The sequence below is a fragment of the Gadus morhua genome, chromosome 12 (assembly GCF_902167405.1).
Source record: "Gadus morhua chromosome 12, gadMor3.0, whole genome shotgun sequence".
Lineage (NCBI taxonomy): Eukaryota > Metazoa > Chordata > Actinopteri > Gadiformes > Gadidae > Gadus > Gadus morhua.
In genome coordinates, this window is record NC_044059.1 from 8,081,340 (window position 1) to 8,095,909 (window position 14,570).

A 14,570-nucleotide genomic window follows, 5' to 3' on the forward strand; every position below is an offset into this window, starting at 1 on the left:
GGAACGCACCATTGAACCTCCAAGAAACATATCTGAACTGATATCCAGTCCAGTGTACGCGTCTCCTGCCTTCACTTCCTGCCTTCCACGTCACGTTCTCTCCACTGATGTGACGTTACCTGCAAAACAATCTATTCTATGTGCCTAGTCGACGACTATTCACAGAGGCTAACCGTGCACTATGACAACGATATCAAATCAAGGTGTGTTCTCTGCTATGATTCCCCCCCCCCCCCCGCATCCCGTGCACGTTTCCATAGACGTTCATCCTGGACGTGGTCTTGTCGAAGCTTGTGTTCAGCCGGGACAAGCAGACTAGCTATGGCTATGCCCCCGCCGCCATGACACAACAGGTTGGGAATTACAGACACCTCCTCCTTTCCTTGCATCCTAACTACCTAACCCTACCTTCTGTTTCCCCTCACGCGTCCTTAACATCCTTTTTGTCTGTTTATCACGCTCCACTACCAACCCCGTCCCTGCCTTCCTATTCGTCTTTACTTTCTTTACTGTTTTCTCATTGCCTCCTCATGACACCTCACCTCCGACCAAAGCCTTGATTATACTCGGTTATGTTCAAGATTTCTGTCCAAACTGAAATGAAATTAGGTTGACCATGAACAGGACCAATGGTGGCTAGGCGACCACAACATACCGATTAAATTAAGAACCTGATGGCAGTTGTAAGCATCCTACCAGATATGCAAAGCAGCATAAAGTGCAGGTGTATAATTTTATTTATATATTTATTTATTATTTAATATCTTCAAAAACACACGATTATCTTTCTCTTATTTTTTTTTTCCAACATCTTATGAGTACGTTTTTATTTTGTTTATCTATTTTGGACAATAGCTTAACTAAAACTTTATTAACCCGGATACGTCTCACGGTTCTTCAATGGAGGTTGATAATAAAACAACAGCAGCAACCCCAGTTTAAGACGAAAGTTAATGTGTAGGTCTACTGCAGCATCCAGATTTACAAGAAGAGAGGAAAAGTATAAAGCATTTTTAGTCATTTTTTCAGCAGACAAAAGGAAAGGAAAGACGTCTCTCTCCCATTATGCATACCATCACCTGTCTCTTTTACGTGTTTGTCGCAAAACCCTCTGGTGTACGATCGCTTCCGTAGCTGACATTTCATGGTGATAAAACCAACATCCCTATAATATATTTAACTGTTTCTATTCTTCCCTTCGGTCTCCCCCCCCTCGGCCCGTGTCACGTCTACGACAATGTCTAGGTGGGCATCGACCACTGGGGCATGAAGTGTCTCTCGTGGCTCTGTTGCCAGCGCAACGCGGCCCCCAAGGCCCGCTACATGCACCTGGCCCAGGAGCTCCGCGTGGACCCCGACTGGCCCCCGCGGCCCACCACCACCACCGAAGCCAAGCCCTGTCCTGAGAAGGACTACCCGATGATCTGCAGCTCGTAGCACCCCTCCAGGAGGTCAGGTCCCACGCAACCCGCCTGGGGGGGACGGAGCCCCGGTGTGGGGGACTGGGTCTTGTTCGTCTGATGGTTTGTCAGCTGGTGTTGACAAAGGGCAGAACCCCTCTTGCCGTGCGCTCTCTCTGCATTATTAGATTGCCATGTTGTCCACCATACAAAGACTTTAATTAGTTTGGTATTTGAGAGAGAGAGAGACACACACACACACACACACACACACACACACACACACACACACACACACACACACACTCAGGGCTGGGTATCGTGGCCAATTTCCTAAATCGATTTGATTTCGATTCATGAGGTTCTGAATCGAATAATCTCGATTCGATTCAATCTGCTCTTAAATAATGAAAATGGCTCAACTGTGTTACAAAATACAAATGTACTTCATTTTTTCTCTTCACCTTAAACAACAGGTTTGAAGTGCAAACTTGTAAATTAGACAGTTTAAACGAGCTGTAAACAAAATTGTCTCAATTTTGAAATAAGAAAGGAATTGCAAGTGAAAGTGTATTTGAACTACAACATTCCATCACTGCAAATTCCATTAAGGCATTGTTTATTAAAGTGCAGAAATAATAATGATGGTAACAAAGAAAAATATATAGATCTCAGGAATCGATATTGCAAAATCGATCCAAAATCGTTTTTTTTACCCAGCCCTACACACACACACACACACACACACACACACACACACACACACCGTTAAGAGGACCCACAGGCAGGAACCTGTGTTTATCTTCCAATTCCATTTTGTATTTGGAATCTCCACCCATGACAATTATTTGAATGCAGGCACAGTATACATAAATATGATAACAGTGATACCATTTCAGATTACCGTTAAGTCAATGATGTTATACAAGCGCACATAGGAGCCAATTTTAGTAGTTCTTCTGAGGTCAGCACAAAGAGACTAGGACCTTGGCTGTGCATGACGCCAGTCGTTGGAAACCTTAGGTAGGGTCCAGAAATGATTCAAACACAACTGTAGTATTGCATTGCCGATATTTTGATTTCTCCAAAGAATACTCAGCATGTAATGTAACGAAGGCCTCACTTCTCCTCATGCATGTCCAAACAACGCTAAGGGCTTGCATACAGTTCTATGATGTATAGTCATTTGCTTGTATAATATATTACAATATATTATATATCCTTAATGCTGTCCGTATCGCATCGCTTCCTATGGAAGACTGGATAATTGTGGGATCATCGAGCAAAACTACACAATAAGCGTCAAGATCCAACCAACTGTTTAGGGTCTTTGTCTGTGGGTAAACTGTGCTAAAAAAGAACCCTGCCCTATATGATGCAATGCCACAGGAATAGCAGAAAAGAACTGGAGGAAAGTATTGCTGTTTGTGTTTATAGCATAAGCCTATTGCAATCCAAAAAATACAAACATTTCTTATCAGTCCATCTCCCAATTGTACCGACGCTACTTCTTCACCGTCGTTTCATTTCAGTCCTGAGCCTTTCTGTGCCAAAATCGCACAGACGATTTTCTGAACATGCTTTACAGAAATCTGTTGCCCAACTTCATTGGGCTGCAGTCTAGATCGCAACCAGTTCGAAAGATTTGTGTCAGGATCAGACCATTAACCTCAATCGTTATCTTATTAATTGTACTGACCATGTATTTCAAACAGGCAATCATTGTGTCAGTCTGCTATTTCAGATCACATTATTTCCGTTCATACATCCGTTTTTAATCGCGTTAGTGTGTTGCTATATTAAAAGATAAATATATGTGATTATTTAAATAGGCTCAAAACCTTGAGTCCAAAATAAAAGCCATTGCCTATGAAGTACAATTGTTGCTTACATAGATTGAATACATCAATACCCTAAAATGAATCAGATGGTCTGGGTTTGGGTATTAGGGTTAAAGTTAAATAGATGAATGTTTTAAATAATTTAAACCAATGCAATATTTATTTTGTGTTTATTATCAAGGCTTTATAGTACATCTCTATGTTCCAAAGATTGTATCATGTTATTAATCAATTGATTCAAGTCTACTTCTGTCAAATTCTACAACCTTGGATGAGACTGAACTGTACTGGATCTATGTTGTTGATAATAATTCTGGTATCAGATTACCTCTGTAAATGTTTGCTGTAAAGTCAGTGTGTTTTCAAAGTGTATTTTTTTTTTCTCATATCAAAGGGCTGTTGTCTGCGTGTTTTATTTTTATTTTACCTTTTTTGGTACTTTTTTCATAAAATGGGTTGTAGGCTAATTGGCAGTTTAATTATTTGGGTATATTTTTGTATTCTGAGCTTCCGTTATAGGTGTGCAATAAGCATAGGTCCTCCTTGTTAAGGCATGAATTCTGGGCATTTATTTTAAAATGGTAATCATTCATCTGGATACATTATCAGGGGACTTGAATACCTATTTGGTGTTTTCTAAGGCTCAACTAGACTGTTGATCATCTTTAAACAATGTTTCATCCTGGAAACTATTTGCCCATTATTTTTAGTTAGTTTAGTTATTATATTTGTTGGATCAAATTACTAATGGTCTCTTGCACAAAAAAGGGAAGTATAATTAATTTGATTGCTAATAACTAAATATTTTCTTACAACCAAACTATACTTTAATCAGCTTTCATGTGTTTTTCTGTTATCAAATTCTATGCTAACTGAAGAAAGTGTTTCTGCAGAAATACCAGCCTGGTTTAACGACAGAGTATTTTAGGCTCAGCTTCCAATCAGAAATTGGCCCCTTGACAATGTTCTGTTTCAAAATTTGAAATTATGCTCTTGTCAGTTGTTTTTTAACATTTTTTTGCCATTTCAAAGCAATGTGTAGAATGAACCCTTTCTCTTGTATAGGTACCATGCACATATGCTATTAAGTTCATCTCCCAAATCATGTTCCAGATTTGACACAACCCATTTACATTACCCCAAATATGATAAGGCAATGTATGGGGTACATAGAAACTTTCCTCAGGGGAATGTGAATATCTAAAATACATTTAGGAGGGTACTAAAAAAATATTGATACCCAAATTACCAGTCGGAAAAATTGTATTTGAAATATCTGGTATTTGATGCATTAACTTTGCATCTCAAATATTGAATACCCGCACAGGTATCCTTTTTATAAGCAGAGGTGTAAATTATCGGCACATTTTTGTACTTTGTATTTTTACTTTTCTCTTTTATGCTTTTACTGATGATTGCATTTTTGATTTATTTTTTTTGATATATATATATATATATAAATAAATGTGCTTTAAAACAATTTGCATATGTTTTTATTTGTTTGTTTTGGTAAAGTAAAAAACAACAATTTGTTCTATGTCACAACCAATAATAGAATTGTGCATCAACAAGAGTAGCTCGACATGCTGAATTTTCTGATGTTATGGTGGCTGGCTGTTTGAGCACTTGATTAATAATTAGACTATGGTGCTTTGATGGAGGCAAATTCATATTGACATATATTAATGTTCAGTTTTAATAATCATAGGCTAAAAACGAAATTAATAGCTGGTCATTTGACGTCAGTAATATTTAATCCAAACATTCCAGTCTACAGCTATCTATATCTATATATCTATAAAGAGATATATAAAAAAATATCACCTGTGCAAACCGAAACAAAAAGCGTTATCTAGGAACCAAAAAGGTTGGGTATAGTTTGTCAGGGCGTCATTCGGGGGCGTACCGCTGTGCAGGAAGTGGAGCTGTCAGTCGGTGTCCTTGTTAGCTAAAGAGCATGTTAGCGCTCGAACAGGGCAGTGCATGTTTATCAATATGAAAGAGGATGTCTATTGGACCTGAAAAATATTTTACAAGCATCTAATTGTTTATTCGTTGTTGGGAATATCACCATGTTGCGTGTCGGGGGCAAAATGACCTGGTGAGTTCAGCTGTAATAGAGCTAATCGTAGCTAATGCAATCTTTTCTCGTCTGACACTGGTATCTGGACATTTTGACAGCGGAGGACAGCTTGGGTGTGTCATACCTCCATAACCTCTTTAAACGCTTACGTCGATTGAATTTCGATCTAAAACATAACATTTAATTTAACTATACATGACATGTCATTCTCGTCTGTGAGCGGCCTCTGTGTGTATGTGTGTGTGTGTGTGTGTGTGTGTGTGGAGCTCACCATTCACTTAACGTATTTTAATACTGTTAAAACTTTTCACAGGCTTTCTTACTATCCTCTACGGATATAGTTATACAATGAGTTCAGTTCTCTACCATATCTCAAATCATATTGGCATGTTTGTGCGACATTGTGTGATGTGTAAAGGTTGCTTTTGTTATGTCCTGTGTCGTAATTGGCTGATCTTTCTACTAGTTATCGCGTGTGCAGCCTCTTTGTTGTTGCTCAAGGACCCACACATACACATTAAGTAAAATAGAAAAAAATCATGCTATGTACTGCAACTTATATGCTATTGTGAAATCAATTGTGACTGCAAGAACAAGATGACCAAAGCAATATGGTTTGTGTTTGTGAGCGTCTTTTTACATATTTGTTTTCCTTCTCAGCATGGCCTGCAGGAACCTTGTCTCCAACAACATGGGGGTGAAGGTTCGCATCCCCCTGCAGAAGCTGCACCCCCTCTCCCGTGCCATCCACCACCGCTACTCCAACCAGCAGGTTCCCCCTCACCGCACGGCCGCCCGTCACATCTCCACCATGTCCCGGCTGCCCATGAGACCCCCTAAACCCCCACCGGGGTCTGGGGGCCGCGGCCACCAGCAGCAGCGCAACTTCTGGATGCTGCGGCTAGCCGCCAGGATTCTGAGGCTCCGCTACATCGTTCTGGGCTCGGCCGTTGGTGGAGGTTATACAGCTAAAAAGGTTTGTTTGAGATGTTGGCTATGAGATCACTTTGCTGCTCTTAAAGTGTTCCACTCCATTGAAAACAGCAGAGCAAACCTGCTTCGAAACTTTATATTTTTGGATGACCAATGTCAATGTCGTTTTCCTTCAGACCTATGAGGAGTGGAAGGACTTTTTGCCTGATTTCAGTGAATACAACTGGGTCATTCCCGATTACATCTGGGAATTGAGCGAACAGATTGATCTAGGTAAGCGGATTCTGTCCATGTAATTCATCATAGTTTTAGTGCTGGTTTTACATAGTTAATGTTGCTGAATTTTGCAGTTGTATGGAACATCCCAATATACAATATATTTGAGCATGTGTGACTGCGGCTAATTACATCTAATGACATATTTGGGTCCTTTTTGATCGGCCAACAAGGTAAACTGCAGTTACAAGCTACATAATTTATTCAAAGTAATAACACAGATGAAAACACCAGGACCAATAGTGCATTGTAAATCACCAGCATACGTTTTTCTAATGATGTAAAAGTGTCTTAAGATGTATCTAACCCTTCCTTTAATGATGTTGTCTGAGCTTTTTCAACTGGGCAAGTTTGGAATTGAGAGTCATTCTACTGTTTTGTACCACAGAAAAACTGGCCAAAGCGCTTCCAGAGATGGAGGAAATTGCCAAACTACTTCCTGACATGAATAAGATAGGAGAGAACTTTGCCTTCCTCAAAAGCCTACTGTCCACTGGTAAGTTGATAAGACCTTAATATAGTTCATGTTGACATTGGAGATGATATACCTGACTTTGCATATGTTCACCAGAAAATGAAGCTATCGTTTATATCCAATTTTCTTGAATTGCACCTGTCCTGATCTGTCTCTCAGATTTGCATTGGGCTTTGCAAACCTTCTTATCTAACACCACTGCTGCCATGCTCTTTTTCCAGCTTGGTATGTGAACCGTGTGACCTTTATTTTCTTTAGATTGTGTAGACTTACTGAATTAAAACATTTGCGTTAGTTGCGGTAGGCAACTAAAGAAGGCATGTGCAGAAGTTACAGTAGGGCAACAGGAATTTACATAATTTGCCATTTTTATCATCAACAAATGGCATGGTACTAGTATTGCTAGATTCTAATAATGTTAACGCATAGAATACACATATATAAAAAAATGGGATTTCAGCAAATGGCAGCATTACGAAAGGCCAACAAAAACGTCCATTAAGCATAGCTTTTCCATGAGGTTGACGCTACACTTAGGTATATTCTTCCCCCTAAATGTGTGCACATTGTTATTATTTCTATTCCAACATAATCATAATGAGACAACAGGGCTTATGCGTTTCATTGGGCCTGGCCGAGAGGGTGTGCGGCGTGTGTTGTGTGAAAGTGCCATTTGTCTGCCATGTTCTTCTCGTTCTTTTGTACCACCACACATCACCAGGCCGTGGCTGTGCTGCGACACCTCCACTGCTTTAGTCCCATTTCACATAACTTTTATTTTGTGCTGTTTTTTTTTGTTTTTTTTTCTGTTCTCCTCCCCTACCTTCTTCCCCTTCCTCCGCATTTTTCACAGGTATAGTGACTGGAGCCTCTGGTCTGCATCTGTTGTTAGGTGTGTAAACCCCTACATGCTACTCCTCGGTAGTGTCATGTGTTTATAGTGCTACCACCAGCTCCCCCCCCTCTTGTGAAGCCCTTCTCCTCTGTACCTGTCTGGGTGTGTGTACTGTGATGCACCTACTGACCCCACTGTGAGGAGCGTAGTATACTGTTCCAGAGAGGACCTGTCCAATACATGGCCTCCCGTTCTACACATTTTCATACATTTGTGGTTTCTGGTTCATTATAATTTTATACTTTTACAAATAAAATTGAAATCTATGTTAGCTGCATTATTCCTTGTATCAATTTTCATATTTCAACCAATATATAAACCTTTTTCAATATGTAAACCTTTTGGGCAGTAAAAATGTAAAAACCTGTCTATAGTGTTGATAAGGGCTTCATTCCCTGTGTTACAGAGCTACCATTGAGCAGTATTCTGGATAGCATTTGGGGGTTTTAAGTTGCTTGGCTAACCCTGCCATATTTCTACCTGTAAATAAGAACTAAAATGCTTTTCACTTGCAGTACAACAAGAAGCAGTGATGCATCTGAAACATGGCTATGCACACACACGCATGCCCACACCCAAACTAGAAATTCATAAGGTCTTAATCAGAACAACAGATCCAGTGAGCTGATCTTGAACTTGTCCTAAATCTCCACTTACCCCTTTTCACTTTCTTTGGTGTCGGATGTCTCATGCATGTGTGCCTTGGCCTCCTATGAATTGCATATTTTCATAACTCATGTCACCTGCTTTTCTCTAATTTCACTAACATCTCTTTTCTAATGGAGAAGTTGATTCAAATGTGTGGAAAATGGGTACTTTGGATAACCTTGCATTTTTTCATTTTAATCTCCAGTTTAAAGTATTTTTTTTAAAGGTCATAGCTTATACTATAGGGTGTTTTACTAGGAAGAATGCAAACAGACCTGTCCACGCATGTTTAATTCCATGACTCACACACAGGCAAGGAGGCGTGTATCTTGTTGTAGCGGTGACCAGCGTTTACACACCACCCGCTCCAGAAAAGAGCTGTGAGGAAAGACTCTTTTTCCATAACGTGTTCCCAGGCTGGTGTGTTGCGACACCGCCGGGAGAACACAGAGTATGTTCCTCTGGAGGTCACAGCTTTGGCGCGCCTTGTTCCCCAAGCGTGCCCATTTCCCGGCCCCCCCAAACACCTGCCACACTCGATGGGTCAAGGCCCTTTGTTAGTCTCCCAGCTGTTGATTCTTATATTCCATGTAACTCTTATATTGCCGAGAAGTTTTAAACCAGCAAAACCTGATAAAGACAGCCCTCCTTTTTATAACATTTGAATCGCATATCGATATACATCTGCTGCTTGTACTCAGTTTGCCCGTAGATGTTGAGTCTTGCTGCTGGTCATAGATGTTCATCGCTTGCAGTGGACTACAGTGTTGACCAGTGAAGGGGCGGTGAGGTTAACCACCGGTCTCTCTGTGGTTCTCTTTCCTCTGGTAGAAACGGCCGGCGAGCCTGCGCTGAAGGCCACCGACGCGTCTGCCCCCGCCTCCACGGAGGCCAGTGACAAGCAGTACAAGAAGGTAAGTCCTCCACCCGTGCCCCGCCACTCCCTGGTCCCTGCCACCACCACCACCACCATCCCTCTACACCAGCTACCCTCCAGCCACCCTCCACTCCAGCCACCCTCCACCCCAGCCCGCCACTCCCTGGTCCCGACCACCACCACCAGCCCTCTACACCAGCTACCTTCCACCCCACCTGACAACACCACCCACTCTCATTCTCACCCTTCGTACCCTGCCTCATTCCGTCTCTCCACATGGGGTGTTGCACTGTCTGCATTCTGCAGTGAATCAGAATTGACTCCGTCTGGTTCATGCCTATCTTAAGTCAGGCCATAGACGCAACAGACCCCTTGAACTCAGATAGTGGCAGTGATGTTATTGTCCTTCACAACAACGGCCGTTGCTTTTTCCTGCAGTGTACATGCTACATTTATTGAAATGATTCTTACATTGAGTTGATTGTGCATCGTTCCACTCCTTGAAGTGAAGGCAGACAACACAGCGTTGCCATTGGTAACAGTCTCAATCCTTTGTTACACGTTGAATTAAAGCAATTTACTTAATATGTAACTTACCATTATCTAGTTTCTAATTCTGAGCAGCTGTTTGAGACATCTTATATGTATTGCATTGATAAAGTACAGATTGGGAGAATAAGTTAAATACTATAAAATCAATAAAACTGCGTAGACACACAGTTAAGGAATCCATATTTTCCTGTTGCTTTGACTTTTTTTTTTATGTTGCCGTTCTTTTATTTTTTTCACATGCTTCTGCTTTTCATTTACCCTTTCCCTCCCAACCTGAACACAATGTAGAGAAACTACAGCAGCTGCCTAACTCTACACTGTATGTGCCCATTCTATTTGTATCCCTTGTTTTTTTGTCCTCTTTTTGCACCGTTCTGCGTCCCGCCTGTCCTCTCTAAATGGACCTATTCTGGTCCGCTGTTGTCTACTGTTGAATGGAATTGTCTGTTTTTCTTTTTACCAATGCTGTTTGAAACTGTTTAGAGGGCTAGGTAGACAGCAACAACGACAAAACAATACTTACGTTTTTGTGAAGATGAAGTAAAGAAGATGCTGCTTTCCTCTTATACTGCTTTTAGTCCAAAGCGCCCCAACGTGTTTAAAATTGAATTAAATTAAATGTCACAAAAAACGCATAATGACAACACTGTCATTCAGTGTTTTTGGTTGTGTCAAGTTCTCCAAATGAATAAAACAGTGGGGAATAGTGGACTAAAACTAATCATTCCCTGCTGTCCGCTCTCTGCTACCATTAGATTACCGCAGCGCTTGCTTCGCTAATCCATGTTTGATCAGCATAGTTCTCCCACCTACCACCACCACAATCATCAGGCCCATTTGCCCAAATGCATACAAATATAATTAGGCACCTAGTTGTAAAGAGCTGAAACTGATTTGAATGCCTCCACCATACACTTTTACAACATCTCTTGTTGCTCGAAATCAGTGCATTTTATAAGTTGGAACTCAAGTATGACTAATGTCGGTTGGTATAGTTGCACAATGGTTAGGGTGAGTTAGTTATTTGAAGTAAGTTTATTGCATTATTTTCAAAATATTATATATTTTTTGATATTTGTGGCTTAGTGTTGCTCCTGCGTCTTTTTCAGGCAGCAGGGCTGATGTGTGTGTGTGCACATCGCTGATGTGCGCGTGCACGGTGCTGATGTGCGCGTGCACGGTGCTGATGTGCGCGTGCACAGTGCTGATGTTCACGGTCACAGAGAGGTTTTAGTTTGATCACTGATTCCAGTAGTGTTCAGGTGCAGATGCATTCCAACAGAAATGGTCTCATAAAAACGGTCTAGCATTTTAACATAACCAGAAAGCATTTAAGCACAAGCCACATTTTTCTGGAACTGATGTCTGCACAAAATTCCGTTTTCAGTCTGCATTTTGAAGCCATCTCATTGTCGGGATTTCATTATTTGGTTGCTTCTGTTCTACACAATCAAATATGTAGGCTACTTTTTCCCTTTTACGCTCCTTCATTGAGTCTGAAGCCATTTGTGAAATAATGGCACCTACAATTAACCTGAAAATCCAGAGTTCTCGCGAGAGCAAAATTAGAATATAGTACATTTGTTCAGTGAGCCACTCTGGGAACGAGCAAGATACTCACTCCCCGATTCCCCTGGCCCAGAACATTAACCAATCACATCGGTGTATCTGTTATAGGCGGGCCAAAAGCGTTGGAGTTTTACCGACCGGATGCGGCGAGAGTCTATCTATTGGTTAGCTCCGCTGGTCTGGATACGTCACCCATTTCCTTCTTCTCATTGGTCGTAGTGTTATCCAATTGCGTGCAGTGATATTTTCAAATTTTCAAATGCATGCTTGGTGCTGCCCCTCGAGCTGGCCTATTTTTATTACTCGTTGCCAGACCCTACAGCTTTCTAGATTTGGGTCTGGATTTCCAGGCCAACCTACAATATCATTTGTATTTAATTATTCTATGGTACAATATTTTGCTATAATTATAATGTAACCATTGAAGGGGTGCAGTAGGGGGCACCAATTACATATATGATATAAAATAAGATATTATTAATTATTTGGGGCTGCACTGCATGCAAAAACGTTGCATGCAGTGGCGCCAGTAATCCAGCTGCAGTGCTGTTTGACTGGATCCATGCAGGGGAACCACTTTGTGTACTGGCGAGTACAGAGAGTGTATCCAGCGCGCCACTGGCTGGGAGACACTGGTTGTGGTATCAGTCGCCTCCTCCGCCCTCACACTTTGCAATGTCCGACCGTCTCTCCTTCTCGATGAGAGAGAGAGAGAGAGAGAGAGGCGGATTCTTATCAGCAAGCGGTGATCATGGTGGCAACATGTTTCCCTCCGGAAAGAAAGAACTTGATTCTATGACAGCGTTGACCCCTTAACCGATCCCGTCAAGCATTGGCCCCCGTGGAAGACCTATGCCCCGCCTTCTCTGGACCGATTGGCAGGCTCGCCCTGTATGGGAGGAGGGTGAGGTAACCCCGTTGGTTACCGCTGCTGTCTCTCACTGTGACGTCCCTCCCAGCAGGGTCTGCTCGGGGAGCTCATTCTCATTCAGCAGCAGATTCAGAGGCATGAGGAGGAGGTCCGTCGTGCCGCCGCGGCAGCCAATAGCGCGAGTCCCCCACCACCACCACCACCTCCACCACCACCACCACCACCAACAGAGCCCAGCCCCCCTCCTCCACCGAAGCCCAGCCCCCCTCCTCCTCCACACAGATACAAGGTGAAGGTCCCGGCCAATCCCCAGTCACCCTGGGGTTCCCCATCTCCACCAATTGGAGACCACCAATGGTGATGCAATGGGACCGTGCAGTGATACCTCTGTAGCTAGAATCAAGCGAGAATCAGATGAGCTCATTCTGGAGGACACGGTGTTGGATTTGGGAGAGCAAATGGGTGATTTTAATTGCGTTGATTTAATGATCACTTCTGGATCCCTGATATCTCTTCTAGTGGTTGAGGTAATTTTTCCGTTAACAGTTTCCATTATATAAGCTCGGATCTAAGGGTTAGGATATTTAGTGTTGGGAACAGTACTTATCCTAACCCTCTCAGTGTAAGTAGTACTCATGAATCACTTTGTTTGTGTTTGGTCCTGATCAGCTTGGATATTAGTTTTATCCCTAAATGATTATATCACTGGCTCTTTGGGCATTGATGGCAGTACTGGAACACTGGTCATGTTGGTTAACATTAATTTAAGACAGTTGGCTCTGCATCAGGTACATAGCCCAGTCTGCTAATTCCATCAAAACCCACACATTGCTCCAATCTAAGCCTTTCCATGCAAACGCACTCAACCATAGACTCCTTTGGTCTAAGATTTTGTCCCAAGTAGCCTCTTCAGAGGAATAGCTGATAACAAGCTGAAGAGGTGCACATATAGTAGTAAGTATAAATAAAGTTGATTTAAAAACACTCCTGATGGGGATATAAGTTCAACCTCAGGTTTCTGGGGATCCCGCAAGGGACCGTACGCTCCTGTGATTTTCCCCCCCTTTTCGGAACCGGCCCTCCAAGCATATGCATACACTGCATGGACTCAAGTGACACCCAAATGCATGGCATGAACGGCATTCGTGAGCACTAGTGCGGTTGTAACGTGGAAAGCTCATTGGCTGACACTGAGACGTGGCAATATGCTGGAGCAACATCAGAAGGTCAAAGCTCAGAGGAGGTCATTGTGAATGGTATTCATATTCAATTGCATCTGCACCATCATTTTGGCCAGTTGCAATACCATTTTTATTCCATAGGGCTTCTCAATACAGTTATCGTATTGAGACATGAATTACAAATTTTATAATTTAAGGCGCAGATGTAGCATTGTGATTGTGTTTGTGTGCGTGTGTGTGTTTGTGTGTGTTAAGTGTACTTTTTTTTTGTTTAACTCCCCTATCCCCTGCCTTCATCCCATCTGCTTAACCCATTACCACGCACCCTCGTCCTGTCCTCCCTCATCTTCTCTGCTCTAATCAAACTGTGTACAACGTAACTCTGTCGCTCCCGTGCTACAACTTGCTATACCGCACCATGCAGCAATATGTGCATTCAAAATGAACGGTGAGCTGAGACTGGGCCCGGCCCACAATCAAACCCTGCTCTGCTGATTTGGAGAAGCGTAACCAGGCAACTGAGAGATGAGCTCCTTTTTTTTTGTGGATGGAATTGTCTGCAATCAGTGTTGAGCTGTTCAGCATTGTAGTTTGATTGTAAGTGTTAACGATGATCTGGCAAACTCAAACATTTTCCTGACCTGCATGTTATACGGAAATCAAGTTTTCCTGCCATGCCACATTTGGTTTGGGGTGCCTTTGTCCATCTTAATAAGCGGTTGCTCATGGTACGGTATGGCAGGTACGGAAGACGATGGAATAGCACATTATAGCCGGGATACGAGTCGACCAATCATTACAACAAATCAATACGGATGACTTGGAACTATGATCCTCTCCACGATTTATTTTGTTCCCCAACAGGGCATTCCGTTTGTCGAACTGCTTGATTTGAGTGGCTTGTGTAATTAAATGTGCATGTCCTGTATGTGTCTTCACGGAGGTGGTCGCAAACGTGACGAGGGAATA

At 42.2% G+C, this 14,570-nt stretch overlaps 2 protein-coding genes across 9 annotated transcripts in view; both read left to right on the forward strand.

Annotated features, from left to right (window-relative positions):
* Nucleotides 1–4,476, forward strand: part of atp13a3 (ATPase 13A3) — a 116,015-nt gene extending 111,539 nt beyond the window's left edge. For 2 of the 3 annotated variants that reach the window (XM_030372976.1, XM_030372977.1), the window contains 2 exons: nt 261–353; nt 1,246–4,476. In XM_030372976.1, the coding sequence (XP_030228836.1) occupies nt 261–353; nt 1,246–1,437 (285 nt within the window). In that variant the 3' untranslated portion in view covers nt 1,438–4,476. The remainder of the gene's footprint in view (nt 1–260; nt 354–1,245) is intronic. The other variant, XM_030372978.1, reaches the window with a different exon arrangement.
* A 666-nt stretch (nt 4,477–5,142) lies between these two features.
* Nucleotides 5,143–14,570, forward strand: part of opa1 (OPA1 mitochondrial dynamin like GTPase) — a 44,999-nt gene continuing 35,571 nt past the window's right edge. The window contains exons 1-7 of one of the 6 annotated variants that reach the window (XM_030372462.1): nt 5,143–5,342; nt 5,985–6,300; nt 6,434–6,530; nt 6,922–7,029; nt 7,862–7,900; nt 9,383–9,465; nt 12,509–12,709. In XM_030372462.1, the coding sequence (XP_030228322.1) occupies nt 5,314–5,342; nt 5,985–6,300; nt 6,434–6,530; nt 6,922–7,029; nt 7,862–7,900; nt 9,383–9,465; nt 12,509–12,709 (873 nt within the window). In that variant the 5' untranslated portion in view covers nt 5,143–5,313. The remainder of the gene's footprint in view (nt 5,343–5,984; nt 6,301–6,433; nt 6,531–6,921; nt 7,030–7,861; nt 7,901–9,382; nt 9,466–12,508; nt 12,710–14,570) is intronic. The other 5 variants (XM_030372463.1, XM_030372466.1, XM_030372464.1 and 2 more) reach the window with 5 other exon arrangements.